Source organism: Phyllopteryx taeniolatus, chromosome 16, assembly GCF_024500385.1.
Source record: "Phyllopteryx taeniolatus isolate TA_2022b chromosome 16, UOR_Ptae_1.2, whole genome shotgun sequence".
NCBI lineage: Eukaryota > Metazoa > Chordata > Actinopteri > Syngnathiformes > Syngnathidae > Phyllopteryx > Phyllopteryx taeniolatus.
The window spans coordinates 879,692-905,094 of NC_084517.1; the positions used below are offsets into that span (position 1 = coordinate 879,692).

General features: G+C 41.8%; 2 protein-coding genes across 11 annotated transcripts in view; both read right to left on the minus strand.

Annotated features, from left to right (window-relative positions):
- Nucleotides 1–1,884: 1,884 nt before the first annotated feature.
- Nucleotides 1,885–6,184, minus strand: hoxb2a (homeobox B2a). Its single transcript, XM_061748420.1, has 2 exons — nt 4,607–6,184; nt 1,885–3,225 (listed from the first exon to the last, which is right to left on the minus strand). Exons 1-2 carry the CDS (start codon nt 5,088–5,090, stop codon nt 2,447–2,449), a joined length of 1,263 nt encoding a protein of 420 aa, XP_061604404.1. The 5' UTR covers nt 5,091–6,184; the 3' UTR covers nt 1,885–2,446.
- Nucleotides 6,185–11,109: 4,925 nt separating this feature from the next.
- The window catches only part of hoxb3a (homeobox B3a), a 94,755-nt gene continuing 80,461 nt past the window's right edge, over nt 11,110–25,403 (minus strand). For 7 of the 10 annotated variants that reach the window (XM_061748413.1, XM_061748411.1, XM_061748414.1 and 4 more), the window contains one exon: nt 11,110–15,076. In XM_061748413.1, the coding sequence (XP_061604397.1) occupies nt 14,211–15,076 (866 nt within the window). In that variant the 3' untranslated portion in view covers nt 11,110–14,210. The remainder of the gene's footprint in view (nt 15,077–25,403) is intronic. The other 3 variants (XM_061748416.1, XM_061748417.1, XM_061748415.1) reach the window with 2 other exon arrangements.

Here is a 25,403-nt window from a genome sequence, read left to right on the forward strand (position 1 = left end):
TCGTCAATCAAACTACCACCCATGTTTTTGGGATGTGGAGTACCTGGAGAAAACCCACGCAGGCACCTGGAAAACATGCAAACTCCACACAGGCGGGGCTGGGATTTGAACCCCAGTCCTCAGAACTGTGAGGCAGATGTGTTGACCAGTCATCCACCGTGCCACCACTATTATTATTATTATTATTATTATTATTATTATTATTATAGTTGTAGCAGTAGTAGTAGTAGTACACTGACAAAACCTCATTTGAATTGACTTTATTCGAACACGTACATTCCTTCCTGGTCTTGTCTCTTGTTGTCCTATTCAAATATATCATCCTATAGCTGGGCATACTCAGATAACTCAGTGTGTAATGAATAACACAATTCCCTGTCATTATTATGATCATTATTATTATTATTATTTTAATAGTCGTAGTAGTAGTAGTAGTACTACACTGACAAAACATCCTTTGAATTTACTTTATTCGAACATGTACATTGGTTGCATATGATTAAAATGTGTTAAACTAACTTGTATTAGTTGATTATATTCGAGGAAAAGAGGGAGAAATTACATCAGTTTACCACATTTTAGTCATGTGCAACTGAAAATGAAGTACTTTTTTTATTCAGTAGTTGTATTAGTGGTAGTGATGGTGGTGGGAGTAGAAGTGTTCTCATAGTAGTAGTAGTAGTAAGTAAGTCAATACTATTCTAGTAGTAATAACAAGGATAATACGTTTTCTCTCCATCTCGCTCTCCCCACCCCCACACGCGAGCACAAACACTCACGCAGGCGCACGCGCACCCGCACACAGCTTGTCCTGTAATGGCTGCCATTGCTCATTGTTTGCATCCTGCTTTGTCTGCAGCGCCATTTTAACTCTGCAGCAGGGCAGCAGCCAAGTTTGCATAACATTAGATTCTCAAAGGCTGCAAGATGTTGCTACCTCGTGGCTAGCAACGCATTCCACCCATGATTACAATACAAACTATATCATAACATATATTGTCTAACCACTCTATTACTACTACTATTATAAGCGTATAGAGAACACAGCAAATTCCCACGATTTATAGCGTAATGGATTTTTTTTTATGTCAGTTTACTTCATTTTAATCAACGGCAACCAATGAATATGATCATAAGAAGGTTTTTTTTTCTATTGTAGTGTAAGAAAATTAGGACAAACCGCGTCCACAGCCTGTTATTATAATTGCTTCAATCTGATTTGAAAAATTATCAAGCTATATGAATTGTGCAGGGTGAGAAAACCATAAAACCTTCTCAGTGAAGAAGCATTTAGTGAAATGAAAAAGCACTTTTACAATTAATAATAATAATGATAATAATATTATTATTAATAATAATAATAATAATGGCGGAACGGTGGAAACTGGTTAGCAAATCTGCCTCACAGTTCTGAGGACCGGGGTTCAAATCCCGGCCGCGCCTGTGTGGAGTTTGCATGTTCTCCCCGGGTCTGCGTGGGTTTTCTCCAGGTATTCCGGTTGGCTCACACATCCCAAAAACATGCGAGGTAGGTTCCATTGAAGACTCTAAATTGCCCGTCGTTGATAATGTAAGTGAAAATGGTTGTTTGTTTCTATGTGCCCTGCGATTGGCTGGCGACCAGTTCAGGGTGTACACCGCCTCTCGCCCTAGGATAGCTCGGATATGCTCCATCACGCCCGCGGCCCTAGTGAGGATAAGCGGTACAGAAAATACATGAATGGATAATAATAATAATGATAATATGATAGTTTAATAAGTACTGTACCTAAATCTTACAAACTGTAAAGGTTAATAAAAACATTTCGCAAATATTTGTCTACAATTATTTATTTATTTGACCATATAATGACACCGTAGAAATAAAAAAAAAACACAAGCCTCTTCGTAGATGTATTTGTATTTTTATTATCATATTAGTATTCCACTATGAAAATATGTATACAATAAATAATTTGTTTCTCATTGTTTAAAGAATCTGAATAAATTAACTAGGGTTTAAAACTCAAATCATCAACACGCCTTCCCTCTTCTCTGGGTCGCAGCAAGAAATTTTTGCTGTTCATTTCTTCATTTTAAGATTTTCGAAGAGCAGTCCAGCGGTACCAAGCAGTTCCTGAGAAATTTGGATCGAAAAAATCCACACATTCTAAAAATTCTAATAAATAATAAATATTAATTCTAAGTTCATATTCCTGAAAATGAGGGCACACAAAAGTTAAACTTGATATTTAAATGATAAAAATCTTGTCATCGCCCGTATTTTTACCTCTGTATGGTGCGTGTCAAAATAATACTGGCAAAGGGATGAAAAATATATATTTAAATATCAAAGTTTGAAATTTCAATCTGAAATAAATTCAGGAATGTTACCTTGTTTTCCCCCAACAATATAAGTTCTGTCTGAGAGCCCTCGTTTTATATGCTTTAATTATGATTTAAACCCTCAGAAGTTTAGATGTTGAAGGTCCATGGTGCACAGTGTGCTTGTGAACAAGTCGAAGTCCTCTTCCGAAAAATCCACCGGGCTGTCCAGGGAACTCTGAAGGCTGGGTGACATGCAGGAGTCCCCGGCAAAGAACGTCAGGTCGGGGAGCTCAGCGGAGGCCGAAGAGGAGGGGATGGAAGAGTCTGGCTGCTCGAGAAGCCTTATGTTCGTGTTATCGGTGGAGCTTTTAGTGGTCAACGGCTCCGGGGAGGGATGTTTGGCAGCAGAGTCACAGGAGCCAGATGCATTCGACAGCGTTGGCAGGTCCGGGCGAGTCAATAGGCCTCCTTCCACCAACGTGGGAAGCACATTGTCCCCGCTGTCACGGGTGTGGGCGGTTGAAGATGGATTACTGCTCCCCGCCTCGCCGACCGATAACTCCCCGGTGCCAGATGCCTCAAGCGGCTGGCTTGAGTACGGTGATGAAGCATCGGCCCCTTCGAGCGGCTCAATGCAACTCGGCTCGCCGGATTCCTGGCATCCTCCTCCCCCATCGCCACCCCCATCCCGGTGGTGCGTCGTCTGCCGCTTGTGTTTCATGCGCCGGTTCTGGAACCAAACTTTAACTTGCCGCTCGGTCAAGTCCAGAAGGGCGGCAATCTCCACTCGTCTAGGTCGGCAAAGATACTTGTTGAAGTGAAACTCCTTCTCCAGCTCCAGTAGTTGCGTGTTGGTGTAGGCGGTGCGCAGCCGACGGGACCCCGCTCCTCCGACGTCCAGACCAGCCTGTTGTGGATCTGAACGAGAGAGCAGATAAATGAAGGACAAATCTACATCTATAGATTTCGTCGTGCTTTTAATATTACAATGCGCGTCAAATCATCATATCCGCAGAGATTTCATGAAGCCACTAAAATATTATTAAATGCACAATTTCCAGCCTTCAAAATAAGCTGTTCCAACTTCAGGCGGCGAACCCCCTTGGGTCTTCTATATGAAAAGAAACACCCAAATTAATTATAAAACGCCCCCGCTGAATACAGTCTAGGAGCCCATATGCAATTAACAAAAAATAAAAATAAAATAAGTTAAAATAACGGTAAAATGCATAAAGCGAATCGTTGAGCCAAATACAAATGATAATGTCAGGTAAGGCTCCTCGAAGGGCAGTGCGCCTACAGTGAGTGACTGTGTGAAATCAGATCCGGAGAGATGAGATTAAATAAATCAAAGCATACGGAGAAAAGTGCAGGGAAAGGCGAGTTGCAATGTGAGTATTTTGTGTATCTCAAAATAAATCAAAGCCGCTTAAAACCAATAAAAACAATGCGCGCGAATTTGTCCAGACAAAGACAGCGTGTGTGTGTGTGTGTGTGTGTTTATGTGTGTGTTGGTGGTGGAGGGGGGTGGGGGGGGGGGAGGTAGCGGGTGTGTGTGTGTGGATGTGTGTGCGTGCGTGTGCGTGTGTGTGCGTGTATAGGCGAAAGCGTATGAGCGTACTATTTGGGTCTTCATGTAACAAAGAAATATGAAATTCATGTGGGGTTTAATTGGAAGTAAACCACATAAAGGATTCAAGGGTATCCACGTTTTACTTGGTGTGAATAGTACACCCAACCCCCACCCCACCATTTTTTCTCGCCATTATTATATCGGAATCCAATATGGCTACCTTAAGCATAAAATTGGTTATATCCTGGAGGAGTATCTGTTACGAAATAACAACATTTAGAGATTACAATGATCCAGAATGAGCTATAATATGAAGAACTGTGGTATCCAAAATTTCATTCACGTTGCACGATGTGTCATATTTCCATCACATTTATTTTGGGACATTTTAAGTGCATAGTAGGCCTACTTAATACAAAACGTCATACCGCTCTTAAAATATAGTTAAAATGTGGCCATGTAATGCCCAATGAATGAAAGCGTGCAAGGCAGCGCACAGCATAATGCGGTGGTGTAAAAATGGCTCCCCCGTTGATCCAGCATCACCGCAATAGACAAGACGCACATGGACTCAACATTGTGCTTGAGACAATGCCATGTTATACATTTGATGCAATATTTGATGTGGAGACAAACGGTGAGAAATCAGACAATTTAAACACATGCAACTCAACACTCACAGCCCAACCACAAACATACCCACACCCCAGCATAGGCTACACCGACCTGTGGGTGACTCGATGCCCGCAGAAGCGTACCCGGAGGCGGTCGGTGACGGAGACGAAGAGGAGGATTGGACGGTGGATCCACCACTGCCGGAGGTGCTGGCAGTTTTAGGGCATTTTTTGGAGGACTTCTTCTCCTTCATCCAGGGGAACTCCTGAGCCGGCGGTCCTGCGGTAGAGGATGCGTTCGGGGTGGGGGCCTGGCCAGGCGGGCAGGGCTGCTGGGGGAGTCGCTGGTGCGTCTGGAGGCCATTGCTAACAGAGGTTCTCCGGTTCTGTTGGTTCCTTGAAGCTGGTCTTGGCTGGCTGGCTGTGCAGGGGCTGAGGCTGGGGATGGTGTTCTCGAAGGGAGGCGGAATTACTGTCGACTCCTTGATTGATGAAGTTTGAAATGACTCCAGGACGGCAGGGAAGGACGTCAGGCACTCTGCTAGCGACGGTTGGCTGTTTATAAAACCGATCTCACGTTCGAATTCAAAATTCATAGCTCCTTCAAACCGATATCACTGCCTAACGACGAGACCCCCGAACAACCCCTTCCCAAAAATAAAATGCAAAACACACTCACACACACGCACCGCACGTACACAATCATGCAGACTCCTACAGCACTGAAACAGCTTAAATTAAACAAAAATTTAAAAAATAGCGCGAGCTTGCAAGCTCCGGCCTCGATAGCGTAAATGCGTGTGGCAATATAATAATTGTGTATATTGGTGATATTACTTGCGTATGGGGACCTGGGAAGGATAAACTGAAGAACTGTGGGGTGAAAATGCAGCCAATTCCTGATCACGTGACACAAAACAACCAATTAGACGCCTAGGCCTGGCGGCGGCGTTGACTGTGGGAAGCTGCATAATTATTGAGTACAAAATGTGGCAAACGGTACTATAAGAGAAAATGCTCCTATTGTTTTGTCACACCAGGGGTTAGATTCAAAGGCGAGAAAAAAACCTAAAGGCTATCGGTAGCCATGTGGACAGTGTAGGCGACCTGTGGGTGCATCTCAGCTCGGTGAGGCACAAACAATAGAGCATCGCTGGAACATTTTGTTTGCTATATGGCCGATGACGGTTCACTTTCGAAGACCGCCAACACCGTTTACAACGTCGCTCCTTCAAAAATACGATCTACATCTCGGAAAAATAATCTTATAAAGTGTGACAGAGGCAGACAATTACCGAATTAGTGACCGTGTTGGGATTATTTTAGGTTACGTTTTGCACAGACAGCAGTGTGGCTATAGATTTAATTCTGTGAAAAAGACCGGAAATGTTTGTGTGTAAATGGATCATGTTTGCTTTATGTTTTCATTAGAATCATTAGTGCGTAAAACTATCCTATACTGGGAACAAATATTAATATTTCGATTGCACATGATTAAAATGTAACAAATTGATGCCGTAATTTCCCACTCTTTTCCTCGAAAAATAATCCAATAATATATGATAGTTTAACACATTTTAATCATGTGCAACCGATGTACACGTTCAAATTGAGTCGAGTCAAATTCGTTTTTTTTAAGGTAAATCTACTAGATGTGTGTTTGATTTTAGAATCCATGCATCTTCTCAAAATATTTCGATAGTTCATAGTGAGATACAGAGCCCCCCCCCCCCCCCCTTTTCTCAGTGTGAAGTGTGTGTTAAAAATGTTTGATGTGTTTACTGAGGGAGTTCACCGCGAGGTCGGTCTGCAACTGAGGGGTGTGCACATGCACGGACGTCCCTGTTCAGTATAGAAAGAAAGCACTTTAATATGAGCAGCCACATTAAGTTAATGGCAGTGGGCATGATATCAGTGGACATTTAGGAATGTATTTGATTCATTTACAAATTGTGACACTTTGTAAAAAAATGTAACTGAAAACTCGCTAGGATATTTCGGAAAGGCCTAGGGAACCCCGGGTGGGTGGCGGTGATCAATCTTTCTCTGACTGCAGAGCCTGACGCAGCCCCTCTTTCCCTAAATAAAACCTCCAAACAACTCCCCCTTTTCCCCTGTATTATAAACATTCACTGCGAAAGTATCATGCATGTTTTATTCTCATATTATATTGAGCATAAACTATAACACTTGAAGCCTACCACCTTGTTTGCATACAAGATGTCTTCACCTCTTTATCTGAGGGTAAAAAAAACAGAAAAGGCAAAAATGTGTGTGGGAGAGAGGGCCATTGAGAAGCAGGCAATGAGTAGGCTGGATTTGACTGCACATGCACAAGCACTCGGATTTTGGTAGAAAGCAGACGTTTTTCTTTGGTACTAGCAGATTTGTGAACACATCAGATTTACATTTCGGTTTCTGTTTTTGCATTGCTTTGTTAATAACGGTAAGTTGATCATTTGAAAAAATCTATTTTGAACATGCGTTATTTATTTATTTATTTATTTAAACTGGTATCGCTCAATCCAACCTACGTTGCTAAAAAAAAAAAAAAAAATAGCACTGCGAATGTTATAGCATGTTACACAATACAAAACGTATAACAACAGCTGACGAATAAAAACGAGATTTGGTTAAAAAAAAAATAAGTGTTTGAAAGCTTTCCGGACTCGTGTGACATGCATCGGCCTGTGAGAGCACACTCATGGCTCAGCTCGTCTCTTTTTTCTGTAACGGCTGAAGCTGAAGCCAAGTTCCCTGTCTGCTTTTATGAGGCAATAAATTAGATCCAATCTCTGCTTATTGGTGTTTTTATTGTCTGTTAGTCCAACGAAAATGTAAAGGGAAGTACGGCCGTTATTTATGGATGCTGATTTATGTCTCGAGTCTTACGTTCTCAGAAATGGGGGCAAGACCGAGAGAGAGGGAAAGAATCTCGGGTGAGATTCACCTCATAGCGTGTGCCAGTTTTTTTTTTTAAATTATTATTATTATAATAACACAGGAGACAAACGCTACAACGTGGGGCGATTCTAGGATAAGAAGTTTAGGGATGCTGAGCTCCAGGCCAGGCAAGTTAAAAAAAATGTGAACATTTTATCACAATTTCATTCCCATATTTCCGAAAGAAAAGCACAACACCCTTTGGGAAAGTTTGTGGCTAAACCCTCAAATCTGATGAAGGTTATTTAAATATTGAGCCACAGCAAAAGAGGAATAGATTGGAATCATAAAATAAACGTACTGCAACCCTAATTTCTGGGAGAACATGACTCATTTTGCTGAAGCAGCACTTCTACATAACAGTATGCGTTTTTTTATGGAGCAAACCGCCTCCTATAGTGAGTATCAAAAATTGACGTAGGACTTGTTTTTGGGCACTTATTTAAAATGCTATACACAACATTTAAAACACCACAGTAGAAACTGAGTTTTGTGAATGCAGTGAAACCTCGATAGAACGGACTATTAGGGGTGTGTGTGTGGGGGGTGGGGTGGCGTGTGGGTGGCGGGGGGTCGTCCGATATAGCCAATTGTCAGTTACATTGAAGCGCTTTTTTTTTTTGAGGCCATATGCACCCATATTACTGTACAGTACAAAATTATTGTTTTGTGTGTGTTATAAAATGCCCAGTACAGTAAAAAGTTATTGTAAATAAATATAAAAAAGCTTGAAAATGTATGAAAGTTTCAAATCTTTTCCAAACTTACCACGCCTGTCTGATTGGTCATGGTGACATTGGTGACGTACAGTGCTCATCATAGGCGAGTTGCTCTCATGAGCCATGAGGAATGAGTGTGCTTCCTAGTTCCAAATCTGTTGCCAAAGGCCAACGGCTTGACAAAAACTGTACCAAAAATATGTTCCAGACTCCAGAGATTTGTGTTTGTATTCCTCAGAGCCATGCTGCTCTTTCTCTCTGCCAGCGCTTTATGCACAATAAATAATAGATAGAACCATCATAACATGGCTGCTACGTCAATGCCCCACAATGGCCGCTCGTCTTTTGGAATTTGATCTAGTCATATTGTATATCTGTAACCCAGAAATACGCCTGTCCCATTCTCTGCCTGTATTGCACCAAAGCACTAGTTCCACTGTACTTTGAATACTAATGTGAACTCGTCTCTCTCTCTCTCTCTCTTTCTCTCTCTCCCCCCCCCCCCCCCTCTCTCACTCAGTTTCTCTCTCTCGGGGTAATAATTACAATGGGCTTCGAGTCAGTAAGCCATTCAGTAGCACATTAGCTTTCATATTATCAAATGTACAGTACATGACACAACAACTAACTTCTCACATACCAATTCAAACAGAGGGCAGTGGTGCTGTCTCTGATCACCTGAAATGTTTCCTAGCTAGAAAAAAAAATGCACTAACGCCAACCTCACAACATAAACGATGACCTACGATTAAATGCAGCACAAACGAGGACTGGTAATGATCATAGTGTGTTTGGTATTGAGTGGTTAAAGTTAAGAAAGGTGCCAAATTTCATGGTTTAAGCCAGGTAGTTACACTATATCAGTGGAAGGCAGTGTATTGCTCTGTGCAGGTAGAGCGCTTGCCACTTAGAACACAGTCGGGGAGAGTTGGGAGAGATTGATTGGAGGAAACCATTTTTGAGGCAATAGTTAAGGTGCTGTATTTTTGTCGTTAAAATATTGTATTCAAACCAACTACTATATGAGTTTCCACTTTTGCAGGTTGTTTAATGATACAGTTTGTGGGTATAATTTATGAGGAGCCGACAAGAAAGGGAAGCATAATCATGAATGTATTGTATATGAGAGCATTGTCCAAAAAGTTTTGTACAAAGATACTTTGTATTGTTCACCCTCCTCATTGCATTATTTCATGTATCACATCCTTTGCTGGTAAAACAAAAAACTATTTGCCCTTCAAAACGAATAGATAATAAATGTCACAAGTGACAAAAGCTGCAGGAGAAAATATATCATTAGTTGGTTTCAAAATTAAACCAACTAAGGAAGAGTACATACTGAAAAATCCCATAGCAGCTGTTATATGTAACATACAAAATAGGTTGTGTTCAATTGAATATTATTGGACAAATAAATATTATGTATGCATATATTCCTGAATGTGGTGAATACATCTGTCATGCTGCAGTAGAAGCAAATTACAGTCAGTTATTGTTTATTAGCTCATTGTCAAGCATAGGCATTTCTAGCCCATTTTGGGGGGTGCTCAAGCACCCCTAAATTGAATCACAGCACCACAAAAATTTGAGAGATTAGTTTTTTTATTTTATATTTTACTGTACTGATGTCCTTTTTAATCAAGCTGGAAAAGTGTATTCCATAGTTTTTGTTTGAAACGTAATATTTTAACAACAAAAATACACCAGCCCCCCCTTGCCTAAAAAATTTATTGTTCCATCCAATCCCTCCCACCTCTCCCCAACCCTAAGCGTGCTTTCTGCACAAAGTAATATGCTGCCTTCCAGTGATAAAGCGTCGTGGTATAAGTACCTGGTTTAAACCAGGATATGTGGAACATTTCTAAACTTCTTCCACTCAATACCAACACACTATTATAGTACCATTCCCCATTTTTGCTGCATTTAACCATAGCTCACAGTTTATGTTGTTTAATCGGAGTTAGCTGGCATTTTTTTCTTGCTAAGAAACATTTCAGATCTCAGCAACTACAAGCTAAACTGACTGGATGCCCATTAACTTTATAACTCCTATTAGGACAAAGAGAGAGAGGGAAGCGCAAAGAGACAATTTTATACATGAATATTCCAAGTATTCACAAAAGGCAATTTCTGTTCATGTGTTTGACATGTTGTGCATTGTATTTCATATAAAAGTCCCTCCAAAAAGTCCAAGGTCAATTTTGGGTATTTTTAGTACTCAGCTAGAAATACATACTGTTAACGTGTATGTAGAGGTGCAGCTGTATCAAAACGAGTTATCAGACCCCCAGAAATTAGTAGGGTTACCATATGTTGGTTTTATAAATCCCATCCATTCCTCTTTTGCTTGGGGTCAACATTTAAATAACATTTACCAGATTTGATGGTGTAGTCACAGACTTTCCCCAAAAGTCTTATGCTTCTTTTTCATAAACGTGGGAATGAAATTGCATCAAAATGTACAAAACTGAAATTTATCTTGCCTGACCAGGAGTTGAGCACCCAAAAGCCTCTGATCCTCGAATTGCCCCTGTCGTCAAGTATCAACTTGCATATGGCATCTAACCTAGATGCATGTAACAATCAAAATATTTGATGTACAGGGACAGGAGAGGGGAACAGTACCAAAGCAACAATAGAGCTGACCCAGTCTGATTGCAAACAATAGATCCTTTCTAGAATTCAATAGAATTCAATTGTTCTTTCATTGATAGCATTACTTTACCTTTTGCTCTTTTTTATTATTAACACCTACTTGTTTTTATCTACTGTCTCTGATCAGCTGATGCTAGAAAACAACATTTCCCACCAGATTAATAAAGTATTAACTGACCTGACCCTAGAGAGTCACTCCATTTTTAGATCATTTAGTGAATTTGGGAATATTTGCTTTAAAAGCCTGCATTCAAGTTTTGTGTCTGAGAGGATGTTGAAAAAGTAAATGAAACTCTGCATAAAGTAACATTTTATTAAGGAATTGCTGGACAGACAACTCTATAAACAATTAAATAAAAAGTTGCTAAAAGTCAAATAAAGAAGTCATTGTTCTCCAAAAAGTCTTGTTCTTTTTCCCCCCCAGCCTATACATTGTCAAAATTCTACAGTATGCATGGATGGGTTACCAATCCCCATCCTTGCCATTTTCCTTGTACATATCAAGACATTTATGTACAAGGGTTACTGTAGAAATTAAAAAGTACTTCTTTTCTATCAAAATACAAGAACTAAAAATGTAACTTCAGTACAATTGACAAAGAAGAAACACAATGCTGTTTTTTTTCTTTCATAACAGGTAAATGCTAGAAAAGTACGGTATTTTTTCTCAATATAAATACATGACGGATAAATAATGATAACGCAGAGAGAGAATCTTTTAAAACTGGCTACAACAAATAAATATTTTTTTAATGAATGTTCACTTGAACGCACATTTGCGAAAAACTCTGATTGAAGGGCCTTCCTTCAAAATAACATTTTATTTAAACTTTTTTTTTTTTTTTTACCTTAAACTTCAAAATGTAAACTGTAAGTGCAATAATGATGCCCAGATGCAAAAGCATTTGTGTAAATTGCACTTTTAAAAAACATGAGTATATTTCCATAACATCAAGGAGTGTAGAGTGGGCCAGACACACGTAATGCTTTTAACACTAAGTTAATTGTTTTAAAAAAAAAGAAAGGGTTCTTTATGTTTTGTGTATTGTCCCAAACTACTCTAACAGATGGTTCAAACAAATAAACCCATTTTTTAAAAATGTGCACACATTTCTGGTCCAAACATTTTTGTTCAAATATATACCCTGTATCCATTTTAAAAGTCAAGATTTGCAAAGGAAAAAAAAACAAAAAAGTATATATAAAAGAATTGATGGCCTCCTATTTATGTAAACCCTTCCATTAGTGAAGGAGAGGGAGACAAAGGGCATAACCATAAATAGATAGCATTCTCAATTCTATACCCTGTATCAACGATGTGCGAAAATAAGGTAGTAAACGTTTTAACAATGTCAGCAGTTGGTGTTACCTGACTGCACATTTATCAACAACAGGAAACTAGCTTAGCATTGCTGTGTGCACAAAGGGTGGTATGCTGAAGTACTTAGCAAGACATTGTATGCATGTCATTCTCGGGGATCAACGCCTTGGAGCTTTCCAAACAGTTGGAGTGGGAGAAGAAGTGATTGTAGGTGTTGGGTTTGTGTACAGATGCATCAAGAGAATCATAGAAAATTGTTGCCCCGTCAGAGGGCATGTGCTGTCGTGACATATAGAACACAATGGGTTAGTGATTCCATCTGGATCCACACAGACTTTTACGGCAGGAGGTGAAAAGAGACAGTTAGAGGATCATGAATCAGTGTTTTTATGCACTTACTGGACAGGCGAGAGTGAAGTGCCAGCTATTCTTTCCTCTCTACAAGAGCTCTACACACTCTGCTCAGATGACAACGTGTTGCCTGCAGGGGAAGAAACCTTCCTGTCATTATTCTAGCCAACTCACTAAGTTCCCATTAAACACTCTACACTATTTCATCTGGAAGACCTGTTTCTATATGGGTCTTGTGGGGTGTCTAGGCTTAGGCTTTAGACATAAGCTTTGTATGGGACAAATTAAAAACAAAGGGCTCTTTTGTCCTTTCGTCATTAAGTACTGACTGTAGTCAAGATTGCAATACAATACTATGCCAATTTTCTCCCAACTATCATCTATTCATTTCTATATCATGTGTCCTCATTGGGGTTGTGGGTAACTGGAGCTGATCCCAGCTGACTTTGGGCGAGAGGTGGGGTAGCACCCTAGACTGGTCGCTTGTCGATTGCAAGCACATATAGTCAAAACAACAATTGACACAAAAAATGCACACGTACAAATCAATCAGAGCAGGGGTGTCAAACTCATTTTTGCCATGGGCCAAATTGTTGGTACGGTTTCCCTCAGAGAGCTTTTCTGACTGTGAAACCATATAAATATTTCATGACCTCATCATAATATTCAGTGGCACTGGTTAATAGAGGGCGTGAGGGGCAAAAGGACAAACGTGAAATAATGAAAATGAAAAAAGAAATTACAGTTATATAAACGTATTATATGTATATCAATTTTTAGACAAGTAGAATAAATGTTTACAGTTAATGATAAGTAAAAGGAATTTCTTTACCTCTAGTTATCTCATTTTATTACGCAACTTCCAGTTTAGGGCGCATCGACATTTTCCCAATGACTCCACAATATTTGATATTCACAGTCGGTATTCGTGAAATACAAAAGATATTGCCGAGGTAGGGCGTTGCCTTCCATTTCACATTAAACAGGGTTACTGTTAAACCCTCCCACACCCATCAAGTTACTGTAAAAAGGGTTTTGGTAACAAAAATTTTTTGCAATATCTCAACATTATTTATGACATATGACAATTTGAAATTTTGGTACAGATTTTAGCAAGAATCAGGGAAGTTGATGCAAATGATTGGCTTTCACGGGACACATAAAATGATGTGGCAGGCTGGATTTGGCCAGGCCTTGAGTTTGACACCTTTGATTTAGAGTATTCAATTAAACTAAAAAGCACGTTTTTGGAAAGTGAGAGGAAGCCAGAGCACCCAGAGAAAACTCAAGCAAGCACGGCGAGAACATACAAACGCCACACAAAGATGTGCCAATGGATTAACTCAGATCTCCTATGAGGCAGACATGCTACCCACTATTTCACTGGACTGCCTGCTCCTAACTTTCTGTATAAATTTAAAGACTGTAGAGGTACAGCGTGAGTTTTCCGTTCATGATTAATGGATACAAACAAATTACGGTAAGTGCTTTTCCAAGAGTAAAATACATTGACATATTGCTGACAGCAATGGGTAGAATATAGGGCTATACATTGATTGAGCCCATAATTGGCTGCAAAACATAAACCACTGACTTGCTCTTCTCTGTCTCTTTTCGATCTCTAATGACATCCCTTTTCGTGTAGGTGAGTCCCCAAGTGTTAGTTCAGCCTGTTAATGAGTCACATTACTTTTTCTGTGTGGTCTTCCTTCGTTTTCTTACCAATGCTACAGGTGAGTGAGCTTGGGTGCCTCTTGGATTCTGCCCTGAGTCGAGGTATGGTGCGCAGAGAGCTCTGTGTATGTTGCATGAGTGGGTGGGTCGCAGGAACCTGTGGGTACCCCTCCACTCACATGATGCTGGTTCGTGGCTGACAGAGGCCCTGCACCATTGTATTCCATGGTTTGGTGATGGGATGGTGTGGGCCCAAGGTGATTTAGGCCATACATGGAGGGTCCAGAGCCAGACATGGGTTCCACATAGCTGCCACTCCCCACATAGACTGGACTATCCTGCATGTTAGTGGGTGTTCCAAAGCTGGTACTGTTGGCCTGTACGAGGCCATGGTGAGGATGTGGGTCACCGTAGTCTTGATCTTGGTGACTATACTTCTGTTGTGGAGGGCAGCCCTTCATTGGGAGATTGGAGTAGGCAGTGGACATGGAGTAAGACACTCCTTGGTGAGGTTTACCAAAGGATGGAGGAGATGGGGCATCATAGGCTGACCCACCTCCCCCAACCATTGGGTGCATTGAGTTGAGATAACTGGCTGAGGATTGCATGGGCAGAGGCGGTGAGCTAGTTGGTGAAGGCCCTCCTGAGCTAGAACTCAATCCCTTGGACTTCTGGTCCTTTTTATACTTCATGCGTCGGTTCTGAAACCAGATCTTAATCTGCCGCTCAGACAGGTTGAGCAGATTGGCCATTTCCACACGCCGTGGACGGCACAGGTATCGATTGAAATGAAACTCCTTCTCCAGTTCAACAAGTTGGCCACTGGTGTACGCTGTACGCGCTCGCTTAGATGTTGCTGATGACCCGCCAGTAGGACTCTTCTCTCCGCCACTACCACTCTCACCTCCACCTGATGCTGCTGAGACAGGCAGAAGTTATTTGAGGAAACTTAACAGGGTAATAAGAGTGACATCCAAATATAAAAATAACAGCTGTATGGAAGAGACAGAACACAAGCAAAATAACGATTAAATGAATTCTGACCCAAGTGCGTAGTAACGCACTTCATTTACTCTGTTACATTTACTTAAGTAGCTTTTGGGATACATTTTACCTGTCAGAGTAGTTTTAATGCAACATACTGTTTACCTTCATTAAGAAGAAACAGTTATTTTACCCTGCTACATTGAGCTACATTCTGCTTGCTACCTAGATTTATATCTATATATTATTGCTGCTCATTTTTTTTTGTTTAAATTTGTTGGAGAGACTCCAACCGCGAGTGATATTTGACTCCATTTTACCAATAAAACACAGCCAAGCAGTCACATGACCAAACAGAAATTTTTTTTCAAAGTGAGTCATTTACGCTTTTTGCAGATGACGCGATTGTCTTGGCTTCATCAAGCCATGATCTTCAAATCTCACTGGAGAGGTTCGCAGCCGAGTGTGAAGATGTTGGGATGAGAATCAGCATCTCCAAATCTGAGACCATGGTCCTCAGTCAGTAAATGGTGGAGTGCCTTCTCCAGGTAGGGGATGATATCCTGCCCCAGGTGGAGGAGTTCAAGTATCTTGGGGTCTTGTTCACGAGTGAGGGAAGAATGGATCGAAACATCGACAGGCGGATCGGTGCAGCGTCTGCAAGTGATGCGGAATCTGTATCGGCCTGTCGTGGTGAAGAAGGAGCTGAGCCGAAAGGTGAAGCTCTCAATTTACCGGTAGCTCTACGGTTCTACCCTCACCTTTGGTCACAAGCTGTGGGTCAATGACCGAAAGAACAAGATCGTGGATAAAAGTGGGCGAAATGAGTTTCCTCCGCGGGTATCCTGGCTCTCCCTTAGGGATAGGGTGAGAAGCAGCTCAGAGTCGAGCCGCTGCTCCTATGCATCGATACGATCCTGATGAGGTGGGTTGGGCATCTAGTTAGGATGCCCACTTGACGCCTCCCTGGTGAGGTGTTCCGGGGCTGTTCTATCGAGAGCAGGCCCAGGGATGACCCAGGACACGCTGGATGGACTGTCTCCCGGCTTGCTTGGACGGAATGGCTTGGGAGAGGGAAGTTTGGGCTTCCCCGCTAAAGCTGCTGCCCCCCGCGACGTGACCTCTGATAAGAGGAAGAAGACAGATGGCTGGATGGATGGACTTATTTACGTGAAGCATGGCAGAAACAACGGACAAAGCAACGGCATGCGACTCGCAGTCAGAAGAGACACAAAACCCCTGGACTCATATTCAATCTATGTTTACTACAAAAAATAAGAGCTACGTCATGCGCTGTCATCTGTGTTTGCCTCAAAAGGTCTAAATTTCAGCCTACAAAACATCGTTTCGAACATGAGAAAACATATTGCAGTTTTCTATTCTCTCCCTTGTGGCTCTATTGTGTTGTTTCATGAGTGTGTTTCTAGTGTTTGTATTTTTTAAATAAAGATTTGATTTACTATTCATCCATCCATCCATTTTCTTAATCGCTTATCCTTGCCAGGGTGTGCTGGTGCCTATCTCAGCTGACTTCAGGCGAGAGGCGGGGTAGACCCTGAACTGGTCGCCAGCCAATCACAGGGGACATACAAACAAACGACACTAAGATTCACACCTACAGACAATTTAGAGTCTTCAGTTAACCTAACATGCATGTTTTTGGAATGTGGGAAGAAATCAGAGTACCTGGAGAAAACCCATGCAGGCACGAGGAGAACATGCAAACTCCACACAGGGAGGCCTGATTTGAACCCGAGACCTCGGAACTGTGAGGTAGATGTAATAACCAGTCGTCCACCATGCCGTCTATTGTTTTATTATTGTTTTAGTTAAAGCATTGGCAGCTGGTGGAGTAAAATGAAGGGAAATGTCATTAACCCGTTCCAGCCTTCCCCAATAAATCCAAAACAAAAAATTGTAATGTGCATTTTAATTAGGAAAAATAGCACTCCATATTATTATATGGGCATGACATAAAATTAAAAAGAATTATACAGTTTTTGCCACATTGCATCACTTCAATGCTGCTCCTTTGGTGTATCCACTCTGGCCAAATGGGAGATATAAAAGATAGACAGACAGATCATAACAAGACCAGGTGCAATATGATTGGCGCTGCATGCAGTCCTGCCTGTATGTAGCAGCCAATCATATGGCAGCAGGAAATGTCTTGCCAAGAGATCAAGTGGGATTCCCAATAACGCTTCAATTCTGACTTAGTATGGCACTAATATTAGTCATTCTACACAAAGGATGAAAGATATATGAATGTGAGTACTTGTATATTATCAGTGTACATGTTAAATGCAAGTTAAAACTCTGCCATGCAAAGTAAAAGCCGTACTGTATTTCAACAACACTGAGAAATGCCGCCAGCTTCTCTGGGCTCCAAGCTCATCTGAGATGGACTGACGTAAAGTGGAAAAGTGAGCTGTGGTCTGATGAGTCCACATTTCAAATTGTTTTGGGAAATCATGGACGTCGTGTCCTCCGAGCCAAAGAGGAAAATGACCATCGGGATTGTTATCAGTTCAAAAGCCAGCATCTGTGATGGTTATGGGGGGGTGTTAATGCCCATGGCATGCGTAACTTGCACATCTGTAAAGGCACCATTCATTCTGAAAGGCACATACAAGGTATGGAGAATCATATAGCATGCTGCCATCCAAGCAAGGTTTTTTCAGGGACGTCCCTGCTTATTTCAATGTTTTACAACAGTCTGGCATTGTAGTAAAAGAGTGTGAGTACTAGACTGGTCTCCCAGCAGTCCAGACCTATTTCAATTGAAAATGTGTGGTGTATTTTGAAGTGCAAAATACGACAACGGAGGCCGCGGACTGCTGAGCAACTGAAGTTGTACATCAAGCAAGAATGGGAAAGAATTTCACCAAAAAGCTTCAATGACTAACTATATTATATATTCTATAGAATTAATTAATTCCCAAACGTTTATTGAGTGTTGTTAAAATGAAAGATGATGTAACGCAGTCGAAAACAGACCTCTGTCCCAGGTTTTTTGGATCATGTTGCAGGCATCAAATTCATGATTAGTGAGTATTTGCAAAAAATACAATAACGTTTTCCAGTTTGAACATTAAATATATTGTCTCTGAAGTCTATTCAATTGAATATAGGTTGAAAATGATTTGCAAACCATTGTATTATTATTTTTTTTACATTTTACACAACTTCCCAACTTAATTGGAATTGGGGTTTGTATTTATTTTTAGACATGGACTCAAAAAGGCTTGCTTGAATGAACATCATTTTGTTGAAAAGGGTCAGAAAATACAATGTGCACAGTACACTGTAAATGAATACAAAAACATACCCATTCTCAAATATAACGACTTCATCTTATTTTTTAAACTCCTGCAGTAGAATAAAATAGACTAGATCTAGAGTCGACTCTAGAGTCCTGAAATCCTTCCCACTCAATCACATTGTAAGGACACAAGTCCTTGGCGATGGAAACAGGTTACTGTAGCGGTGATTTCCTTACTCGTGTTAAATTGTGGCTGAGTTGCATGAAATAGTTTGTAATAATGGTAAAATGTTTCACTGTGTGCTAGCAAAATTAGCATGCTCCTGCTTGTTACTTGATTTTAACTGCATGAAAGTCAACATTTGTTCTAGTACTTAAAGTACAAGCTGGTCGGCATAACTTACAATTGCCATGCCTTTTATTGAGTTGTCCATTTCTTTCATAAAATCCAAAGACGCTTCAAATTTTGGATTTTTAATTTCCTGGTGTATTGAAAATCATCCACTCGTGCTGGGCTATTATCAATATTGACATCCATTTTTATTTGTTTTTCGTTATCAGCCATGTTACTAGCAGTTGTTCTGCTTTGGGTTGCGAACATAATGTTAATCCGGCACAGAGGGCGGCGTAACTGTGTGCCAGGGGCCAGCTCCTCTCATTGCCTTTAAATGTGGCACAATAGTAGTCTCGACAGAGACATCTCTGTGCAGAAGAGGACAAATAATCACAGCAATCCGTGCGTCAGTGGAGCATCACTATTCTTGGCCGGTGTGGCAACAGACAATGGAGCGGGTACCCTTGTTAAATACAGAATGAGCTGGTGGTAACTGCTGGCAACTTAAATATGTCCATGGACCTTAGTATTTGTCTGTCTTTGCACGAAAATCAGAATCCGCCGGCATTTGCGCCCCGCAGCAGATGCCCTGTCTCCGAAAGAGCCCTTTGTCTCACGATAGCCGATCCATACCTCTAAACTCAATTCAACTAACGATCCATGGATGATACATTTTGATTTAGAAGTCTGCTACCGACACAGCTGTATCTGACACCTTTATGAACGACTAGCTAGTCGTATCAGTTTATCGTTCAGAACCTTAATTTGTAACTTTTTAATTTATCCTTGCTGCAAAACGTACAGCAAAAACATTTGGGTACAACAGTAACACAGACTACAAAAATGACAATGTAAACAAGACTGTCTGACAGCGCTATGAGGTCTCCAGCCGCTAGCTTTAACATTGTTTGTTATTAAGAACAACTTAAAGTGGAACTAAGCAAAAATCTGTATTTTGTTTCTAAACACATTAAATATGTTTGAAGATAAGAAACCTGTGAGGGAAGGACAGGACAAGATAGGACAAGACAAGGACAGGAGAAGACGCATGCAGGACAAGGGTTGTGAACCCGGCTGTACAACTGAAGTGTGGTGGGAGTCGCTATGTAGATTATAAGCATCTATAGGACCACAGTGTGAGTGAGGGGATACCCAAGCAATTTGCATATTCATGAGTTATTTGTCGCAATAAGTTAGTGGCCCCACACCCAGCAAAAAAGTCCCAGGGGTGTGTGCCTGCAGACACAAGCAAGTGCATTGACACCGTTTCGCATGCACAATGACTGACAGAAGTGTTCTGTAATTGCTGTGCCTGCACCGCGGTGGCTGAGGACCCCACCCAATCAATCAAGAGGCGGTATCGGGCACAGGAGTCCACCCGAGAACAGCCCGGCGGATGGGACACGTCCCACACCGATGGACCCAGGGCAGTCCGCTGACCTCATCGAGGCACCACGACAACCGGCCACCCAGAGGTGGCCGCAGGGACCCAATGCCACACCCCCAACAAACCACACACCCCCACCACCCCACGCGCCCCGCTACCGCCACCCCCAGGAGAGCAAGACGCCCCCATAACCTGCAGGGCCCACGATGAAGCCAGTCCCTGCCCAACCCAAGGGTGGGACGGTGTCCCTTGTTTGTTGGAAAGGAAGCAGCTGCAGATGATGAGAGGAGAGCCCCAACGCCAAGCAGTCATCCAGCCCGGGGGGCGCAGCCTCAGGAGCACCATCATGAAGCTTGTGAGAACCCCCACACCCCTGTTACTATGGCTGCCAGGTCCCGGACTAGCAGTAATTGGCCCTACCCTGTGTATCAGTGCCCCACCCCCCCCCCCCCCCCGCCCCCCCCTGGAGAGGCCAGTGAGCCGGGGGGGACAGGACTTCCAGCCATTGCTGCCTAACAGCCAAATCCCCCCCCCCCCCCACACCCAAGACTCACTGCCCCCCAGAGATGGGTGTATGTGGTGCATTAAAAGAAATGGGGATGAGTGTGTGTTATGCATTAAAATCCTGGGCGGTAGGCAGGGCGGAGGGGGCGCCCGGACCGGGAAACATCACTGACGTACTGAAACCCAGTCTGACACCCATACCCTCCCGACCCCATTCCAGTCCCTCAGGAACCCCAGGATATGTATAGTATGTGTGCCCAGATGTGACTAGTGAGAAAAATATTTACAGTGAGTCGTGTGAGTGTGTGGTAGGTGAGTGATTAAGAGGCATGGCTCCTGCAGGTCGGGCCCATTAGGCCGGACAACCACAGACAAAGAGGGCTGCCCCTCCCAGCCCTGCAACACCGACCCCAGGACTCCCCCCACATTCCAGCCAGTAGCCAGAGCGGGGGACCAACGTGGCTGACTGGTTAGAGCGTCTGCCTCACAGTTCTTGGGTTCAATCCCCAGCCCCGCTGTGTGGAGTTTGCATGTTCTCCCCGTACCTGCATGGGTTTTATCCAGGCAGTCCAGTTTCCTCCCACATCTCAAAAACATGCATGGTAGGTTAAGTGACAACTCTAAATTGCCCGTAGGTGTGAGTGTGAATGGTTGTTTGTTTCTGTGTGCCCTGCGATTGGCTGGCTACCAGGGTGTACCCCGCCTCCTGCCCGATGATAGCTGGGATAGGCTCTAGCACGCCCGCGACCCTAGTGAGGAGAAGCGGCTTAGAAAATGGATGGATGGATGGATGGATGGATGGAAGGAAAGGTGACCAGCTATCTGTGTATATATGTAATTGATTTTTTTCGTTCCGCTGTTATTTTTTTCTAACGCAATATATTCTATGATGAGATTTACCCAGTGATTGATGTTAATAGCTTGTTTGTTTTTCCAGTTTAATGGAATTGTTTTCTTAGCAGTAGCTAACGCGACGAGTAATGATTGTGAATATTTATTAGGGAGGTCAATTGTGCTTAAGTCACCAAGTATGCACAATCTTGGGGAAAGTGGAAACCTGCAGTTTAAAATATAAGAGAGTTTCTGCGTAACCGAAGACCAAAAGCATTGAATTGGTGTGCATTCCCATATAGTATGAAAATAGGTGTCTGGGGTATTTTTGGTGCATTGCGCATATATATTAGATAGCGATAAGCCCATTTTATGCATAGTCTATTGAGTAAAGTGTGTTCTATGCACTTTAAATTGTATAAGCTAATTCTCAACGTATTGTTACATACAATATCTGTATCCAGTAATTACGGTCAGCGGAGATAGAAAGGTCTTCTTCCCATTTAGTGATTGGAAGTCCATTATTTTAGTGCATGAAATTAATTTATTGCTGCTTTTAATTTATTGTATTGAGGAACGTTTCCGCCTATTATTTGGAATTCTTGGAACAATTCATCACGTGTCCTAAAATTATTATCGTTAAATAGTTTTTGTAGGTGGTCAATTCCATGTTGTTCCCATGTGCTAAAATAAAGGGGTATATTCTTAATTTTGAAATCTGGATTGTGCCAGACTGGGGAGAGCACATTGGGAGCTAATTCCTGTAGCAGCTAAACTTTTCCACCAAGCCGTTAAGGTGGATCCGATTATTGGGTTCTTGAAGCATTTATGGCGTTTAAGAAATAAATGGGAGTTTTGGGAGTTTGATGTTGTTGCAGTCTATCTGTTCCAGTTTTAGCCAAGAAAGATGCACCTCATTGTGGTGCATCCATTTGATGAGGTATTGTAATTGGTTAGCTAAATAATGAGTTTAAAGTTGGGAGCATTTAGGCCTCCCTCCTGATTACTTTTCTGAAGAGTGGATAAACTAATTCATCCATCCATCCATCCATTTTCTGAGCCGCTTCTCCTCACTAGGTTCGCGGGCGTGCTGGAGCTTATCCCAGCTATCATCGGGCAGGAGGCGGGGTACACCCTGAACTAGTTGCCAGCAAATCGCAGGGCACATCTAAACAAACAACCATTCACACTCACATTCACATTCACACCTACGGGCAATTTAGAGTTGCCAATTAACCTACGAGGAAACCGCAGTGCCCAGAGAAACCCCACGCAGGCACGGGGAGAACATGCAAACTCCACACAGGCGGGGCCGGGGATTGAACCCCGGTCCTCAGAACTGTGAGGCTGACGCTCTAACCAGTCGCCCAACGTGCCGCCTAAACTAATTCTATTTTTCTTATTTTTTTAATAAAAATGTATTATGGCACAATCTAATGTTTGAAACCATTTAAATGTGGTCTTAAATGGAATAGTTGAGAATAAATAGTTTATTTTAGGTTAGGTTTTCATTTTTATTGTGGCTATTCTTCCCAGTCGTGATATAGGCAAGTTATTCCAGCGTCTTAAGTCAGAAGTTGTGTGTAATTTAGATTGGTTAGCTCTGTGAGTTTTGGCAAATTATTAATACCTAAATAATGTTTCCTATAGGAATGGGGTAATCTGGGATTTGATTTGCAGGATTCCATGAGTTTGCTGTTATTGGGAGTAATGTTGATTTTTTTTTTCCAGTTAGAGTAATCAGATATTTGTGAAAATGTTTGAATGAGATTGAAGACTTCCTGAAGAGAATACTTGGGTTCCTGTAAATAAAGAAGAATATCATCATCATACAGATTGATTTTGTGTTCTGTCACTGGTGAGCAGATACCTTTAATATTAGCATTCTGACGTATACCGGTAGCAAGAGGTTTGATGAATATTGCAAATAGCATTGGTGAGAGTCCTTGTTTGGTTCCTCTTTGTAACGTAAGACTTTGTGATGTAATCCTATTTTTGGTGACTGTCGCTTTCGGCTAGTTGTATAATGTTGCCATTTAATGTATAAATGAGTCTCCAAAGCCAAATTCTGAAGTACTGCAAACAGGAAAGCCCAGTTGACTGAATCAAAAGCTTTCTCTGAGTCAAGTGACATTATATGATTGCAGTTAGCTTTTTACGCTGTGACATGCTTATTAAATTTAATAGACATCTGACATTATTTGTGGAACTTCTGCCTTTAAGGAAAACTGTCTTGTCATAGTGGATTATCGATGGGAGTACCTTTTCAAGTCTCACTGCAAGGGCTTTCGAGATAATTCACCATTCCGCCATAGGACTACTTATTTGACCTTTATCGTTTATCTACTTGACTGTTCTGAAAAATAGAGGCGATAGTATTGGCCAGAAATGGAAATGTAGATTCCGTCCGGGCCAGGCGCTCGTCCCGATTGCATTATTTTTAATATGTTATGTAATTCTGTAATGGTTAAAGGAAAATAGAGACTGTCTTTAATTTCTGTATTTAATTGAGGAATTAGATCCTTAATAAAAGTTTCAATTTCTTTTTGGTCTGGGTTGTTCAAAGATGGGCGGCACAGTGGATGACTGGTTAGAGCATCAGCCTCACAGTTCTCAGGACCGGGGTTCAATCCCGCCTGTTTGGAGTTTGCATGTTCTCCCCGTGTCTGCGTGGGTTTTCTCCGGGCACTCCGGTTTCCTCCCACATCCCAAAAACATGCATTAATTGGAGACTCTAAATTGCCTGTAGGTGTGAATGTGAGTGCGAATGGTTGTTTTTGTTTGTATGTGCCCTGCGATTGGCTGGCAACCAGTACAGGGTGTACCCCGCCTCCTGCCCGATGATAGCTGGGATAAGCTCCGGATTTGACAAAATTTTTAGATTGAGAGAAATTGGTGCATGGTCACTGATGATGATTGGATGTATTTTGCAGGTAATTCTTTGAGCTGCCGAATTGTTTGAGAGAAAAAAAATCTATTCTTGAGAAAGAGCGGTGAACGGACGAGAAAAATGTGTATTCTCTTTTTGTACGTTTTTTTCAGCCGCCATGTCAACAAGTCCAAAGTCATCCATATACTGCTCTAATATATTGGCGCATTGTGGCTGATTGCTATTTGACGTTATTTCGTTTTGCTATGCTGCTCAGTTGTGAGTTAGCAGTGCTTAGCATCTATAACAAGGCACATTTACCATTCCAGCATGTAATTGGCAAGCTAACGATGACTGCAACCCGAAAATTCATCTTCACTGGATGCCTCAATTTACAGAACAGCTCGGTGACGTTATTTAAGCTCTCAAAAAAATTAGGAAATAAAAAGAAGACACATGAAGATGGTGAGCTGAATAGCAAACCACCACCCGACTCTTCAGTGCGCATTTTATGACGGATAGTTTTGTAAACTTTCACCAGAGACAACAAGGCTTCATAGGTAACTTGATAATAGTGAATGGGGCAGTGCCAACTATCTCTCTACCTCGACTTCTTCCTACCGTCCCGCTGTCTTCAGGCGCCGTGTTTGGCTGTGACATTACTGTATGTCACCAACAATGAGGGTAAGGTGACTTGTGTGCTTATTTTTACGATTATAGTCCACAATAATTATTCAATTTTGAAGTTGAGCCTCCTTATGTTATTTTACATCATATAAGCACACACTCACACACTACACTATGGACTGGTCAACGGCCAATTGCAGGGCACCAATAGACAAACATAGACAAACAATAATTCAAACTCACATTCAAAACTAAGGACAATTTAGAGTCTTCAATTAATCAAACACAGGTGTTTTAGGAAGTTGGGAGGAAACCAGAGTAAAACCCACTCTAAACAGGAAGGCCAGAGCCTGGGTACGAACCAATGACCTCTGAACTGTGAGGCAGATGTGCTAAATGTGCTTATCAGTCATCCACTGTGCCACATATATACATGTTTTTGGAA